The sequence below is a fragment of the Rhinoderma darwinii genome, chromosome 2 (assembly GCF_050947455.1).
Source record: "Rhinoderma darwinii isolate aRhiDar2 chromosome 2, aRhiDar2.hap1, whole genome shotgun sequence".
Taxonomy (NCBI): domain Eukaryota; kingdom Metazoa; phylum Chordata; class Amphibia; order Anura; family Rhinodermatidae; genus Rhinoderma; species Rhinoderma darwinii.
In genome coordinates, this window is record NC_134688.1 from 98,224,931 (window position 1) to 98,243,158 (window position 18,228).

The 18,228-nt window shown below is 40.9% G+C and overlaps 1 protein-coding gene across 1 annotated transcript in view; it reads right to left on the reverse strand.

Annotated features, from left to right (window-relative positions):
• Positions 1-18,228, reverse strand: part of MARCHF9 (membrane associated ring-CH-type finger 9) — a 243,179-nt gene that overhangs the window by 24,367 nt on the left and 200,584 nt on the right. The window contains exon 4 of the mRNA XM_075851956.1: positions 1,321-1,513. Coding sequence (XP_075708071.1) covers positions 1,321-1,513 — 193 coding nt within the window. The remainder of the gene's footprint in view (positions 1-1,320; positions 1,514-18,228) is intronic.

Here is an 18,228-nt window from a genome sequence, read left to right on the forward strand (position 1 = left end):
TTTTGAAAAGGTCTGGGCGCACTAAATATCTTCCAATAATCCCCCCCCCCCCCCAAATACCTTCTTCTCGTTTCTGATGTTTTCCTCACAATTCCCACTCTCCTTGCAAATTTTTCCATTTGTTTACATCCAGGAGTTCCGGTCCACAGCAGTTTCCGGTCCCTCCTAGAGTACATTTACCACAATGCATAGAGCTGGTATCTTAACCAGCTCCAGACCCGCCCAGCACACCTCTTTTGTTCTCAGCAAGACCGCACACTACAGCTCCATTGGTCGCTGGGAATGGCGCAGGCGCAGTGTAGTCAGCAAAGCTTGTGTGAAGAAAGAATACTCACGCAGGTGCAGTGGAGGAAATGGACTGAGCATGCATGGTGGAAACAGTTCGTTTGAACCAGACATGCTCTGTGAATGATTGAGCGTATCCGGCCCCCACTTGTACATGAAATCAGTAATGACGCTCCATACATTGAGCAGGCCGGAAGGAACCGTGGACAGTGAATGGACGGGACTTCACCGGAAGCGTGAAAATCAGATGTGGTTGGTGTCACGTGACCCGCGATGCGATTGGGAAACCGGTACAGACTCTCCAGCGTGAGTAATTTGAAAAGTGACTTGTACTGGCAGCTGTGGGTGATTGACCATTACATGTCAGGTTCTGGAAAACCCCTTTAAATCTTTAAATTACTTTAAATGGCTACTCTTGTAAAAAAAAAACTAATTAGTTTATAATTTACATCTTTATGAAGAAATGTGCAGATGCAGCATATCTAGAAGAATTATTTGAATCAGGGGGAGCTAACATGTTGAATTATCAAATGTTCTGAATTATTGTAAAATCAATGAAAAGTATATAAAATTTAATTGTAAGGGTAGAGAACCTCATGGAAAACCCAACAAATCTTCAAGGACCGCACTGACGTAATGGGGTCTATTAGTGTTTCAATATTCTTGACTGCAAGAATCGTTTCCAGATTATTCTTGCCGTAAAAAATATTAGAACCCCTGACAGAAACCCCACAACACTGCCTTACATTTACAGGAAACAATATTGATTTTTTTTGGCAAAATATTCTTTAATGAATGAGAAAATTCTACAATGCTGTATTTGCACTTCATGAAACCAAAGTCCAACTCATAGCCCCAGTTCTTCAGTCAGATTGTTATAAACTGGGAGCACAATCAATGTGATGTGGTATTATCTACTGGGAGCATAGTTAATGTGATGTGGTATTATCTTGTGGGTAGTTCATACATAATATTAACAGCATATATAAAAAATATATTTATTACAGTCACGATGTAGAGAAATGCTTTTCTTACCTATACAGACAATGTCCATGAAACCGTACATGCCGTAGCAGATTTGGAACAGCAAATCCTGCCGCTGCCATTTGGCCGAGGGGCTGAGAGAGGACCAGATTAACCAGGATATGCTGGCGATGAGGAAGAGGGAGCCAAGGATTATAGCTGCTATCTGGACCTTCTCAATCACAGTCAAAGAAATGGCCTGCCACTGAAATACAGATTAAATAGCCATCAGGACTGCACAAGTATTGCTAAATCTTACCCGATACTCTCTATTCCATGCAGAGAATCAAATATTCTACCAGTCTATTGTCATATTTATTGCATCAAACAAAGTTTCCATGTATTTGTAGGAAAACAAGCGCCTTCATTTCCTAAACGAACAATTTACATAATTCATGCGTGCAAACAATTGTATCCTGTCTACTGAATAGTAATCGACTAGCTGAACCAGGCATATTTCTGAATAACAAAAAACCCAATGTTTCCATGGGAAAAATATGTGTGTATTTCTAGGACATCTAAGGAACCTGTCCAATTTGGGTGACAATATATGTGACTGTCTTGATCATGGGTCAAGAAGCTAAAACTGGTTTGGGTTCAGGATTCGACTAGAACTTTAACACCTACAGGTCCATCTTGTTTTATTGGCTTGTTGTTCTTTTTTTTTTTAAAAACAATTTTTTTTTTTTATTATATAAAATACAAAACAAAAAGACATTTGCACCTCTGAAATCACACAGGAGCATACAGAAGGTAACATAACATTTGAAATGTTATCTTGTTATTACATATCATCATAACAATAGTACATTTAATCCACCATCTTTCAAGGGCAATAATGTAATTACATTATTCAACACAAACTAGACATTTACTGCAATACAATCCCCTTCACATATGAAAAATGACATATTGCGTTGTGAATAAGTCAAAACTAAATTACCGCTGATAATGTAAACAATCCTATCTATCGACTTCGGTAAACCTCTATTCTCTTATTCTAATCACCTTAAGGCTGGGTTCACACGACCATGTTACGTCCGTAATGGACGGAACGTATTTCGGCCGCTAATCCCGGACTGAACACACTGCAGGGAGCCGGGCTCCTAGCATCATAGTTATGTACGACGCTAGGAGTCCCTGCCTCGCTGCAGGACAACTGTCCCGTACTGTAATCATGTTTTCAGTACGGGACAGTTGTCCTGCAGCGAGGCAGGGACTCCTAGCGTCGTACATAACTATGATGCTAGGAGCCCGGCTCCCTGCACTGTGTTCGGTCTGGGACTTCCGTCCGAAATACGTTCCGTCCATTATGGACGTAACATGGTCGTGTGAACCCAGCCTTACCTTATCATATCAGACTGTTCAGTTGGCAGAGTTGCACCTTAAACCAACATCTTAACTAAATGACTTTTAATTTTCCCAAAGTCCCCTTAGGCTGGGTTCACACGACCTATTTTCAGGCGTAAACGAGGCGTATTATGCCTCGATTTACGCCTGAAAATAGGGCTACAATACGTCGGCAAACATCTGCCCATTCATTTGAATGGGTTTGCCGACGTACTGTGCCGACGACCTGTAATTTACGCGTCGTCGCTTGACAGCTGTCAAAAGACGACGCGTAAAATTACAGCCTCGTCAAAAGAAGTGCAGGACACTTCTTGGGACGTTTTTGGAGCCGTTTTCTCATAGACTCTATTGAAAACAGCTCCAAAAACGGCCGAAAAACGCAGCGAAAACGCAGCGAAAAACATGAGTTGCTCATTATTTTCAGAAGTTTTTGGCTCAGCGTGTGAACATACCCTAAATGGCTTCCATCTTTTAAAAAAACTCAGCAGTTTTTTGTTTCCTATGTTTTGCCGCCTCAATTTTATCTGAAAACATACAGACCTTCAGTTGTTGTATTAGTTGATCTAAGGAAGGTAGGTTTAACTCTAGCCAAAATTTCAACAGGCATCTTTTGGCTATGATAAGTATTATATGCACCAATGAGGGAACGTATGTCAAGGACCCCATTGCCCCCGCATCAAGTGAGGCCATGGAGTGAAAAAGAAGAAGCATAGGAACCGCCAGTATCGTTCCACCCCAGAGCAACTGTACATAATCCAAAACCACCCTCCAGTATTTTTGTGTGTCAGGGCACGACCATATGCCATGATACAAATCAGTGCACGGCTGGGTACATTTCGGACATGCATGCAATTTATTTGGGCTGTCCGCCGTAGGAGGTATGTTAACCCCTTAATGACCAGGCCATTTTGCGCGTTAATGACCAAGGATTATTTTTTGTTTTTTCACGGTCGCATTCCAAGAATCGTAACTTTTTTTTTTATTCCATTGACATAGCCGTATAAGGGCTTGTTTTTTTGCGGGACGAGTTGTATTTTGTAATTGTACCATTTTTAGATGCTTATAATATATTGATTAACTTTTATTAACTTTATTTTAGGAGAGAACTGAAAATAAGCAGCTATTCCAGCATTAATTTTCACGTTATAAATTTACGCCGTTTACTATGCAGCGTAAATAACATGTTAACTTTATTCTATGGGTCGGCACGATTACAGGGATACCAAATATGTAAAGGTTTTATATGTTTTCCTACGTTTGCGCAATAAAAACCCTTTTAGAAAAAAATTACTTGTTTTTGCATCGCCGCATTCCAAAAGCCGTAATTTTTTTATTTTTCCGTCGATGTGGCCGTATGTGGGCTTGATTTTTGCGGCCCAATGTGTAGTTTTCATTAGTTCTATTTTGGGGTACATAGGACTTATAGATTAACTTTTATTTTATTTTTTATGGTGGGGAATGGGAGAAAAGAGAGAATTTTGCCATTGTTTTTTGCGTTTTTTTTGGACGTCGTTCATCCGGCGGTTTAATTAATGTGTTCATTTTATTGGTCAAGTTGTTACTATCGCGGGGATACCATATATGTGTATGTCTTATTTGTTTTAATACTTTTACTAAATAAAACCACTTTTTGGGCAAAAAAAGCAGTTTCATTTTATTTTAACTGTAATTTTTATTTATTTTTTTCACAAACTTTATTTAACTGATTTACATTTTTTTTTTAGTCCCACCAGGGGACTTCACTATGCGATGTGCTGATCGCTGATATAATGCTTTGGTATACTTAGTATACCAAAGCATTATTGCCTGTCAGTGTAAAACTGACAGGCAACTTATTAGGTCATGCCTCCGGCATCGCCTAACAGGCGTTTGCTGAAGACAGACCTGGGGGTTTTTGTTAGGCCCCCGGCTGTCATGGAAACCCGGCGGCGACAGGTAATTTCTTTGCGGGGGCGCCGATGGGGTGATAGAGGGAGCTCACTCCCTCTGTCAAACACATTAGATGCCGCTGTCACTATTGACAGCGGCATTTAATGGCTTAAACTGCCGGAATCAGAGCGCGCTTCGATTCCGGCAGTTGCAGCAGGAGCCAAGCTGTGTATAACAGCCATGCTCCTGCCGCTGATCGCGTGGGTACAGTGACAGTACCCGCGCCATCACAGGTCGGATATATCCGTCCTCCTGCGCGAACTAGCAGCTGCTGAGGAAGGATATATCCTTCCTTCGGCGTTAAGAGGTTAAAGGCATAAATAGCCGCATGCATAAGTTTAAAGTGAGATTCCCTCCACACCTCATTTACAACATGTTTCCGCACTGTTGTCCAGCCCTCCAGGATGGAAGCATTAACCCTTTCAGGACCAAGGGTCCTCGATGCCTTAATGACCAGCCCCATTTTTTCAAATCTGACTTGTCACTTTATGTGGTAATAACTCTGGAATGCTTTTGCCTATCCAAGCGATTCAGAGACTGTTTTCTCGTGACATATTGTACTTTATGTTAATAGAAAAATTTGGTCAATAAATTCATAGCTTATTTGTGAAAAACGCCAAAATGTAAAGAAAATGTGCAAAAATTATAATTTTTCTCATTTTAAATGTAATCTACTTGTAAAACAGATAGTAATACCACACAAAATTGTTGCTAATTAACATCCCCCATACGTCTACTTTATATTTGCATTGTTTTTTGAACGTCCTTTTATTTTTCTAGGACATTACAAGGCTTAGAACTTTAGCAGCAATTTCTCACATTTTCAAGAAAATTTCAAAAGGTTATTTTGTCAAGGACCAGTTCAGATCTGAAGTGGCTTTGAGGGCCTTATGTACTAAAGATTGACCCCATAAATCACCCCATTTTAAAAACTGCACCCCTCAAAGTATTCAAAACAGCATTCAGAAAGTTTATTAACCCTTTAGGCGTTTCACAGGAATTAAAGCAAAGTAGAGGTGAAATTTACAAATCTAATTTTTTTGTGCGAAATTCATTTGTAATAAATTTTTTCCTGTAACGCAGAAGGTTTTACCCGAGAAATGCAACTCAATATTTATTGCCCAGATTCTGCAGTTTTTAGAAATATCCCACATGTGGCTCTAGTATGATAATGGACTGGAGCACCGGACTCAGAAGCAAAGGAGCACCTAGAGGATTTTGGGGTCTGCTGTTTTTAGAATATATTTTAGGCACCATGTCAGGTTTGAAGAGGTGGTGCCAAAACAGTGGAATCTCCCCAAAAGTGGTTTGGGAAACTACACACCTCAAGGAATTTATCTAGGGGTATAGTTAGCATCTTGACCCGACAGGTCTTTTGCTATATTTATTTCTGTGAAAATTAAAATCTACTTTTTTTCTGAAAACATATAATGTAATTTTTACAAGTAATAAAGAATAAAAAGCACCCCAAAACTTGTAAAGCTATTTCTCCCGATTACGGCAATACCCCATATGTGGTAATACACTGCTGTTTGGACCCACGGCAGAGCTCAGAAGGGAAGGACCGCTATTTGGCTTTTGGAGCACAGATTTTGCTTACTAGTAGTTGATTGGGGTTTTGCTGGTATTTCAGTTTATAATGTGGGGGCATATGTAAGCTGTGTGGAGTACATCAGGGCATAATAAGATGGTATAATAATGGGGTAAATAAATAATTCATAGATGTGTGGCCAGTGTTGCACTGATAAATGGTGCCCAATCTTATCCGCTTTTGGACACTTTTTTTTTCTTTTTTCTCCACCGGAGCCGTGCGAGGGCTTCTTTGTTACGATACAATCTGTAGTTTTCATTGGTACCATTTTAGGGTACATGTGATTTTTTTGATCACTTTTTATTTGATTTTTTGGCAAGCAAAGTGACAAAAAAAACATACATTTTGACAATGCTTTTGTCCTTTTTTTTTTTACAGTGCTCACCGTGCGCTATAAATGACATTTTACTTTATTCTGCAGGTCGGTACGATTACGGCGATACCATATGTATATCGTTTTTTTATGTTTTGTGGCGTTTGCGCAATAAAATCACTTTTCTATAAAATTATTTCTTTTTTGTGTCACCATATTCTGAGAGCCGTAATTTTTTTTATTTTTCAGTCAAAAAAGCTGTGTAAGGGCTTGTTTTTTGCGGGATGGGTTGTAGTTTTTATTGGTATTATTTTGGGGTACATGCAAATTTTTGATCTCTTTTTATTCTGTATTTTGAGAGGGGTGATGACCAAAAAAATAGTGATGCTAGTATTGTTTTTTTAATTATTTTTTGCGGTGTTCACCATGCGGGAAAAATAATATTATAGTTTTATAGTTGGGGGCGTTACGAACGCGGTGATACCAAATATGTGTACTTTTTTAACGATTTTTTTTTTTCCTATAATAAGAGACATATTATAGGAAAAAAAGCATTTTTTGTTTTTGTAGCTTATAACTTGTTTTTACACTTGTATAAAGCATTTTTATTACTTTTTTTTTTTTACTTGAAGACCTGCAGCACTGATCGCTGCTATAATGCATTACACAACCTAGGTAGTGTAACGTGTTAGAAACTGTCAGTGTGACGCTGACAGTCACACTGACAGGAAGCCTATGAGGACCAGCTGGTCCTCATAGGTTTCCGTGAATGGCAGACCAAAGGCTGTTGTATGGCCTCCGGTTTTGCCATGCAACTGACGGCAGCACCTGCAATCGGTCCTCGGGAAAATTTGTTGTAGCAACAAACTTTCCAGTTTGTTGCTACAACAAACTTTCCCTGCGATCACATGATCGGGACCTGAAACAATCAGGTCCCGGTCATGTCTCCGGGACCAGAGGCAGGGGTTAACAGCGCGATCCGGGTGTCACCGCTACTCTGAGACACCCGGATCGTGCTTTTAACACCCACTGTGAATTCACGTCGGCGCTGCACAGAGCCCAGCAAGCGCCGACATGAATTTACAGTGGGCGGTCAGGAAGCGGTTAATGACGGTGATCGTATTCTCTGCAGCCGAACCAATCGGTTCGGCTGTCAGAGAACAGGTTGCTGGGGAGCCGCGGACACTGACACAGCCGGCGTCCGAGTGCTTTTCACAGCCCTATGCCGGCTGGAACAGAGATCTGTATATTCACGCCCTGGCTGCACGTGGTATGTGCGAAAAGCATGTCAATATACAGATTGTCGGCATGAAAGGGTTAATGTCTGGTATATTCAAAGTGCGCCTCCAGTATGCAAAATGACATCTTGGAACTACCTTTATATACAAATCCATAATTGTTTTATATAGAGTAGACAATGACTTTCTATGTGACTCATCCCCAACAAAACCATCAAAGACATTCTCTACAATTTCTGGTTCCAAGTTTCTCACCAATTTTGTGCAAAGAGATTTAACTTGTAGATACTGGAGGAAGTGGTACGGAAGGATCCCAAACTCCTCCACCAATTCAGGTAAAGTTTTCAGTCTGGGCTCTGAGGCATGCAGTATGTGGCCCACTGGCTTTTTGTTCTTAGTTTTGAAATTACCCCAAATAACATTGGATTAAAGGGGTTTTCTGACCAGGACAACCCTTTTTTACAATGAAATCTCTAACCTACAACCGGCTGTTATCGCTGGGAGACGCTGCATCTGGCCACTCGTTTCAAATGTAGCATTATATGGTGGCCATTCAAATGACTGGCCATCCATGTAATGAATGGACCTCCGTTCTGGCTTATAGAGATTGGCCCTGAGCAGGGGACCCATCTCTATGACGTTTATATACCCTAATAGGTCATATGCATAGGAGTTGTAGTTATGAGTAAAAAAAAAACTGGAATCAGTCAGGTACCAAAAGTAGCAGCAAATAATTACCGTAATAGCACACAACAAGCGACACCACCAAAGGAAAGCGTGAACACCCATGATGGTCAAAATAGAGAAAATATAAAATACTTTATTTAGATATAAAAACACATCTGAAAACAATTTAAAAACATCTAAAATAAATAATTCATATATGAGTCGTAAATAATAGGATGACTTACTGTAGCGATAACCCAAAACACGGGAATGGCCAGACAAGGAATAAATGGTTAATGAACCAACCTCTCATCAAGATCATAAAGTGTATGGCATAGAAATCACATAGGTCAAGTATAATGTGCAAGTGCCCGAAGACATACAAAAAGATATAACAAAAAAGTGCTAAAATGTAACTGAGTAGCTGCCCAAAAGATACACATAATAATGTGACATCCAATATACTATGAGAATGTAGGACAAAACCATGAGTCTAAGGCAGGGGTCTTAAGCACGCGGCCCGCTTGCGGCCCCTGGGGCTGTTATCTGCGGCCCGCAGGACACAGAGCCGCTAGTATCGGCTCTGCTCCGAGACTGGAATTCCCTGACATCGCTGTCCACATATGAACAGCGATGACTGGGGCTTCCCCAGAACCAGAGTCCCGTGCAGAGGGCTAGTATAGGCTCTGCTCCGGGACTCTGTGGAATTCCCTGACATCGCTGTCCATATATGGACAGTGTGTCAGGGTCTTCCCCAGACCGGAGTCCCGGGCAGAGCGCTAGTATAGGCTCTGCTACGGGACTCTGTGGAACTCCCTGACATCGGGAATTCCGCTGACATCGCAGGCAGAGTGCTAGAAGCGGCTCTGCTCCGGGACTCCAGCTCTGGGCAAGCCCCTGACATCACTGTCCATATATGGACACTGATGTTAATGGCTTCCCCAGAGTTCCGGCGCAGAGCCTATACTAGAGCTCTGCTCCGGGACTCCGGCTCTGGGGTTGCCCCTGACATCACATTCCGGTCCAGGATGATCCCCTGACGTAACTGTGTATGGACAGTGACATCAGGGGCTCCAACAGTAGAGGAATCCCCAGCCAAAGCGTCGGCAATTCTCTGGCTGGGGATTCCACTCCTAAAGGGAGCCCCAATGGAGCTATCTACTTGGGGTGTGTGTGGCATTATCTGCAGAGGGCACTGTGGCAACATCTGCGGAGGGCACTGTGGCAGCATCTGCAGAGGGCACTGTGGCAGAATCTGCGGAGGGCACTGTGACAGCATTTACGGAGGGTACTGTGGCAGCATCTACAGAGGGCACGGTGGCAGCATCTACAGAGGGAACTGTGGCAGCATCTACAGAGGGAACTGTGGCAGCATCTACAGAGGACACTGGCAGCATCTACAGAGGGCACTGTGGCAGCATCTACAGAGGGCACTGTGGCAGTATGTACAGAGGACACTGGCATTATCTAGGGGTGTGTTGCATTATCTACAGAGGGAACTGTGGCATTATCTACAGAGGGCACTGTGGCAGCATCTACGGAGGACTCTGTAGCAGCATCTACAGAGGGCACTGCGGCAGCATCCACAGAGGGCACTGTGGCAGCATCCACCGAGGGCACTGTGGCAGCATCCACCGAGGGCACTGTGGCACTATCTAAAAAGGGGCTGCCCAATCTTGACAGGTGTGTCTGCCAAACGCTGCTAACTGAGCCACAGGACTCCATTTAGCGACACTTAAACCGGAAAACTGGATTGTTGAAATAAGCATGTGGAGAAATATCTCAAATTTTAAACCTAGCGGTATTATTATAGTAATGTAGTATTATTATTATTATAGTAATATAGTATTATAGTAGTTCAAATAACTAATTGATTAACAATAATTTTGTATTGTATCAAATTTGAAAGTAATGCGGCCTGTCAACTTCCCATTTTTTCTATATGTTACCCAGCCAAGTTTGAGACCCCTGGTCTAAGGGTATGTTCACACGGCTAATTTTCAGCTATTTTTCGGGCTATAAATTCCCCGAAAAATGGCTGAAAATACGGGGCTGAACGTAAAAAACGCCCTGTAAAAAAGAAGTGCATGTCACTTCTATCGTCTCAATAGAAAAAAAGCTCCAAAAACGGCCGTAAAAAACGCATCAAAAAATGCTTGATGAATAAAAAACGGCTGAAAATCAGAGGCTGTTTTCCCTTGAAAACTCTGTATTTTACGGCCGTTTTTCTTTTGGCGTGTGAACATACCCTAACACAAATGGGTTAAAAAGGAATGTATTCGTAGCCATACAAAAAACGAAAAGTCGCGGGGAGAAAAATGACGTCTGGTCAAGACATACACTACACCAGAGCTCCATACATTCAGCCAAGTTCAGCATCCTCAGGGGTGACCCTGTGTACATGTTTTGTGGATACTTAAATAAAGTGTTTTCCTCTATATTCACCATCATAGGTGTGATTTCTTTCCTTTTGTGCTGTCACTTCTTGTGTATTATTACAGTTTATTATACGCTTGTGGTTCACCCCATCATATGCATATTGCTCTTTAGTGGTACCCACGATTCCTCTATGGTGCAAATAATTACCGCACATAGTTTCTTGAAAAAGACTCAAGATAATCTCTGATTAAGTATTCCAAGGCTGTGAGTCAGCTGACACGTGAAGCGTTTTCTGTGTGTACATTCTGAGTCCTCGCCATGTAATCCGCCGCTGACTCACCGTCTATGAATGTCTATTCCATTAAAGAGCTCAAGTCTCAGAAAGTCCATTTTGTAAAACATAAGGCATACATAATAAAACAACTAAAACATAAATCCCACTTACACCTTGCAAGCGAAAATGTATCAAGACAGATGGCTATGCTTTATTCTTACCCACCAAGCCCCCCTGTGCAAATACCTTTATGACAATCCATTGTTTATATACGCTCTGCTGTGCTTGGGCCTTACCTACCCTGTCATAAAGAGTTGAAATATCCTATAGGAATTTTTTAAAATACTATCCAGTAAGTAGAGACAAAAGATGAGAGAAACCTCAAGTTTAATTGTGTAACAACATAGAATCTCAGTCTATTTATTAGGGTAGGTTCACGGCACCATCGTCAATGCCGATACAGTTGCATATGTCGGCCATTAATATTAAATTCTACGGGCGCGTTAGAAATATAGGTTAGAAGATTTTCCTGGTGTACGTTTACCTCATAATAGTAAAAACCAAGCCTAATGCTTAATGTATTTGCCCATTTTTGTGCAGAGGCGTAATAGGGCACCTAAAGAGGTGCTTGGGACCCGATAATACCTCTGCAGCTTTGAGTCTCTGAAGATTGGTCTCAGTTTTGCAAAAATACACTTTGCACAACTAAGATTAAACAGTTAATTTAACATAAATACATACTTGGACTGAGCTTTGAAATCAGATGTGACTGCTCCAGCACAAAATAACATTATTATTTTGAAGCCCATTCTGTGTAGTTTTGGCTTTGGGGTTGTTGTCCTGGCAGAAAATAACTATTCTCACAATCTGCAGCTCTCTTGCAGACTGCAGCAGGTTTTTCTGCAAGATTACGCATTACTTTGTTCTATTTTACCTTCTAACTTCACAGGCCTTCCAGGGCCACCACCGTGCTTTACTTGGGTAAAAATGACTACAGAACTTTTTTCTAGCTGATAGCAAGAAAGTAAGTTTCTTTTTTTTAACCGTGGATGCGACACCTGGATAGCTGCTTGGCTGTTTGTCCAATAAAAGCAGGTAAAGTCCGTTGTTACTCCTGTAACTCCACCATTGTAAAAGTTCTTCTGAGCTCCCTCTGGAACCCCCACCGATCCTGAGAATATAGGGCGACCCCTTCACAGTTTTTCACTGCACGATGGCGCTCCTGAACAACTGGCTGTGCGGGGAATAGTTGCACAGCGGGTGGGCAGGGGTGGAGCTGTGCAGGGTAAAACAGTGAAGGTGTCGCAGCGCTGAGGCACCTTCATTCTCAGGATCAGTTGGCGTCCCAGGGGTCGGACTCTATTTGATCATGGCCTCTGAGGGATAAATCACGACTTGTATACAATGTTTTAGAAAATCGTGGGCACCACCCCAAATTATAATCTAATGTCAAGAACTAATAAGATTTAGGGGGCTTGCCCCAATGGATGCCTATAGCATGTCATGACTTGAGTATCTTAAGCCAAATTTTCTTGTACCCATTGCTTGGCTACCTTGTCACTGATTTATTTGAAGTATTCTGGGTATTCGCATTGTGTTATTTTTACCAAAACAACGACTATTTAGCAGTTTAATATACTGACACTACAGAAAAAAAACATTTTAGAAGGTGTCGGTCAATGTGCAACGCGTGCATTTTATAACGTTTTCTCGAATACAGAGGTGTTACTAATTTACGACAGCAAACAACAGTACGCATTCTCATGTGCAACATATTCCTCCTAAACTGTGAGACACTTTGATGCAAACATTACACATCTGCAATCCCAAACATGTGTTGTTTTTTTTAACAAGATTCTCATTATCTTAGATTTTGGTAGCTAAGTGTTTTTTTAGGGAACTGCTGCTGAAGTTAACAATATTTACTTGTCTCATTCATGAACAAGATGATCACAAATAATCCCCCCTCTTTCCTGATTATCATGCATTGTATTTTAGTCTATTGTCGTGTAGAATTACAATCAGGATTTCGTTGGCTTCTTTTGAACTCTGACCCCACAACTGAATAGTCTCATGTAGAAAAAAAACAACGAAAAAATACAGATCAACCTGAGCTAAGCAATTAGGGGTGTGTCTGTCAACACAATGCTGACACACAATAGTTACTCAACACTGAACATTATAGATATAAATGAAAACTTGGAAAAGATAAAGTGCAAATACCTCCACCAGATCTGTTCCTGCTCTTCTGTGGTGTAGTTCGACATTGCAGGTAGCTCTTCATTCAGCTACATGTCCTGCTCTACCACCACTAAGAATGAGTCGGCCTTCAGAATGCCGTCATAGGGGCGCATTATAGCATCCGCATTATGGTCACAATACCTAGACCTCCTGCGGTAGCAACTGTACCAAATGAAGAGGGGCCCAGTAGGGCAGAGGTGAGGGGTGGCCCGGTCACCATAAAAGCCGTTTTCTACTGTCTGTTAGTATGCATGCAAGAGACTGAGCTAATGCATTTCATGGCTCACAAGTACTGGTGGTTTGTGGATTGGATAGACCGTTTTCAGGGAGGTGCTCTATGGGCAGGGGGCCCATATACTTTACTTGCACGGGAGCCCTCTGCTGTCTTTTACTGCCCCTTCTAGGGTGATCTAAGTTCGATTGAACTGTAGGAGGTCGTAACTAATCGTAATACGGACGCTAAAATGCGCATGTATTACGGGCGTCTGAAAAAGGCCTAAGACCGTGAATGGCGACTTCTAGGAATAGGACAAGTCCCAATCCCAATCAGCTACCAAAGAAATGGATGTAATTTAGGTATAAGTTCAGGTTGTGTTATATATTTCCAATGTGTTTTATATGTTGAAAAAGATTAACGCATTTTACCTTTACATGTTACTTTTGACACCATTATTTGTGAGGAGGTGTATGTGCAGACTTTACAATGCTCTGTTATACCGGAGATGTTTACTGGAAGATGGGTATTTAATAATGCAATTTATAATGCTAATCTTACAACTGGGTTTTCATATTTTTGCTATTAATATGTGTAATTTTCCAATTACTTCCTGCAATGTGTTTTACTTTTTCTTAGTAGAGGTAGCTTAAAAAGACCTTGACATGTCTGTTTTATCTTATACTTTTAGTCTTTATTCAAAAAAATGCCTGAGCCCCTTTTCTTAGCACTGCGTTGTGCTGTTCCTCTGTTATCCCTCCTGGAAATGTATTAAAAAAACGTACTCCCCTTTCCAATGGGGTGTGTCCCAACATACTTTGACACTGTCAGCATTGATTGGACAGAGTGTGTAGGGACACGCCCCATTGAGAAGAGCAATGGTAACACCCAGTTGTCAATTTATTCATACAGTTCCAGTGGGAATAAAAATAATCTGAATGATACTCTGCAATTCCACTTTGAAGTTGTTATAAAATTACCATAGTGTAGTTTTGTAAGTTATAAAATGCAGAAAAGAAATGAGATAAAAATAGATAAAGCCCCACTTCAAATTAGAACAGTCTCTTTTATCGAGGGGCATAGAAGACGTGCGTCATTTCTGTGTATTTGAAGCTCATTATTATTTTGGCTTAAGCGTCCCAACAAATTTGCAACTAGAAGGTGAAAAGTGCTTCTAATATAAGTACTGAGCTGATCAAAGGACTTCAGAAATAGAATTCAGGATGGCTTTTTACAGGCAGAAAATAGTTGCGTTTATAAAGAGAAATCAGCCCTTTTCATTGCTTTGCCTCGAATAATCAAATACTTTCTGTACTTCAGTCCGAAATTTGGCAAATTTAAATTGGTCATACATGTCTGATCTTTGTATAGGGTTATAAAGTTGGCTTCTTGGGGAGATAACAAGCCCATCCGACAACTGAAAGTGCTAGAAAGAGATACACATTGTGTTCACTGGTCTGAAGGTCTAAAAATTGGTATATGTCTAAGGGTATGTTCACACGCAGTGGTTTCAGACGTAAGTCGGGCATTCTACGCCTCGAATTATGCCTGAAAAAACGCCCCTAATACTCCTACAAACATCTGCCCATTGCTTTCAATGGGAATTACGATCTTCTGTTCCCACAAGCCTTTTTTTTACGCGTTGCTGTCAAAATACGGCGTGCTAAATGACTGCTCCTCAAAAGAAGTGCAGGACACTTCTTGGGACGTTTGTGGAGGCGTTTTTTATTGACTCCATTGAAAAACAGCTCCAAAAGCAGCCGTAAAAAATGCAGCGAAAAACGTGAGTTGTTAAAAAAACGTCTGAAAATAAGGAGCTGTTTTTGCCTGAAAACAGCTCTGTATTTTCAGACGTTTTTGCTCACTGTGTGTGAACATACCCTAAGGCTTCGTTAACATCTGCATCGGGGTTCCATTCATGGGTTCTGTCAGACATTTCCATCAGGGGAACCCATGCGCTATGGATTCAGTCAAAAAAACGGAAACCTTACGGAACGGAGACAAACGGAAACCATTAGAAATGGAAGCATTACCATTGAAATCAATGGTAATGCAAACGGAAAGCTATGGTTTTTGTTCCCGGGTTCCCCTGATGGAAAGGTCTGACGGAACCCATGAAGAGAACCCTGAAGCAGATGTGAACGAAGCCTAAACTGACACCACGTACATTACACTACATCATCATTTCTACTGCTGAACTTATGCAATAAATGCCTCTTATCATGGGATGCCTCTGATTTGCCCAATTTCTACCATAGGCACTTGTGAACCTGTGTCCATATTCAGATACTATAAGGGTATGTTCACACTACAGCGGCCGTAACGGCCGAAATTACGGGGCTGTTTTCAGGAGAAAACAGCCCCGTCATTTCAGCCGTAACGGCATGTGCAGGCGCTTGATACGGACGTAACTGGAGCTGCTTTTCATTGGAGTCAATGAATAACGGCTCCAATTATGTCCCAAGAAGTGACAGGTACTTCTTTGACGCGGGCGTCTTTTTTATGCCCTGCCTTTTGACAGCGGGGCGTAAAAAAAATGACCATCTGAACAGAACATCGTAAGACCCATTCAAATGAATGGGCAGATGTTTGCCGACGCTATTGAGGCGCATTTTCGGACGTAATTCGGGGCTAAAACGCCCAAATTACGTCCGTAAATAGTGTGTGTGAACATACTCTAATACTAATAATAATCTTTATATAGTGGTAAAATATTCAGTAGCACTTTAGTACAATTGAGAGGGTACTTGTACAGACAACATTAGACATTACATAATGACAAAACGAATTAACATTTAGTAGGCAATAGAGGGGTGTAGAGACTCCACCATCCTCCATATGGTTGGGAAATTCTGGATATGGGTTACAAAATACAACTTTTGGAAATACATGGGCCAATATGGTGTACGTATATTTGGCAAAATAATTTTTTTCCCCAAATTTATAACATTTACACAATTCAACAGATGGGTAAAGTGTGGGGTTAAGGCTAATTAGACAGTGAATTTTACTCCCATTTCAAGATTTGCAGAAGGAATGGGGCATAAAATATTCAATGTGGCTAGAATATACACAACTAAATAATGTGGTGGAAAAGACAGGGGATGGTAATTCCTTCTCCTTCTCAGACATAGGTGTTTTAGAAAAAAAAGGGGAATTTAAGAGAGTTAAAGGGGCTACTGCTTGGATTTACAAAGCGTTATTGCAGAAATATACACAGAAAGTAAGATATAATATTAGGGATAAATGGATAAAAGATTGTGTGATGATAAATAAAGCACACTGGAATAAAGTGTTTTACAAAGTGTCACTTAGTAACAATCATAGAATGACACCATTTTTTATTCTTAACAGGCTATAGTTCACACGAAGATGGTTAAATGGAATAAATTGATGTATGAAATGTGATCTAGAAGGTGCTGGATTGATACACGTGTTTTGGGAATGTTCTAGGGTGGTTCATTTTTTGGAGGTAATCCTAAAAACAATAAAAATTAGCTATGCTAGTAAACGGGACCATACTTTGCTGAACTGTGTATTGGGGGCTTTGGAGGGTTATGTTGGATGCAATTAATATGAGAAAATAGTAATTATGCTGCTGTTTTTGGCCCACTTGACCATAGCTCTCGGACAAGCAGTGGTAAAATTCTGTGTCGCAAATGATGCTCTGCGAGAAATGGTATTATACCCAACTACAAAAGCCTCGGTTATGGGAGGATTGGGAACCCTGGATTATGTGGATTAACCCCTTCCCCCTGCTTGCATTCTTGGCCCTAATGACCAAGCCATTTTTTACGTTTTTCCATTGTCACATTCGAAGAGCTATAACTTGTTTATTTTTTGCTGTATAAGGTCTTGTTTTTTGCGGGACAAGTTGTACTTTTTAATAGCACCATTTTGGGGTACATATAATTTATTCATTAACTTTTATTAACTTTTTTTTGGGGGGGATAGAAGAAAACATGAAACTTCACCACTCTTTTTTTGCGCCCTAAATCTACGTAGTTTATTAGGGAATGTCTAAAAAAATGTGTTTTCAGGGCACGCTTAAAACTGTGGATGTTGGAAATTAATCTGATTGTTCGGGATAGCGATTCCAGAGAACTGGTGCAGCACGAGAAAAGTTTTGGAAACGGGAGTGGAAGGTTCCGATTATGGAGGATGTTAATCTCAGATCATTGGCAGAACGTAGAGCACAGATAGGATAATGGACAGAGATGAGGGAAGAAATGTGCAGCACTCTGAAGAGGTTGTGGTTGAGAGTAAGTATAAATTGTATACTTAAGTAAATGGGCAACAAGTGCAGTGATTGGCACAGGGTAAAAGCCATTGGTATAGCAGTTGGTAAGGAAGATGAGCCTGGCTGCTGTATTCAGGATAGATTGGAGAGATGAGAGATTAGTGAGGGTAAGACCAATTAGTAATGAGTTACAGTAGTCAAGACGAGAGTGAATCAATACTAATGTAATTCCCTGAAAATCCATATTTTATGATATCACAAATGTAGTTCTGCAAACCTCATTTTCAATCCCATCTATTATACCCAGTTAAAGGGGTTGTCCGGTTTATTTTAGGTGAACGCACAGTCTTAAATAGGTCCAATATGATTGTATGGATTGCTGTGTAAGTACTTGTTTCCCCCAGAGCAGACATTCTGGTATTCTTCAAAACTGCTGCAGTTTTAGCAATTAGTGTGGGTTCAACATGCCCAAACAGGCTTAAAGG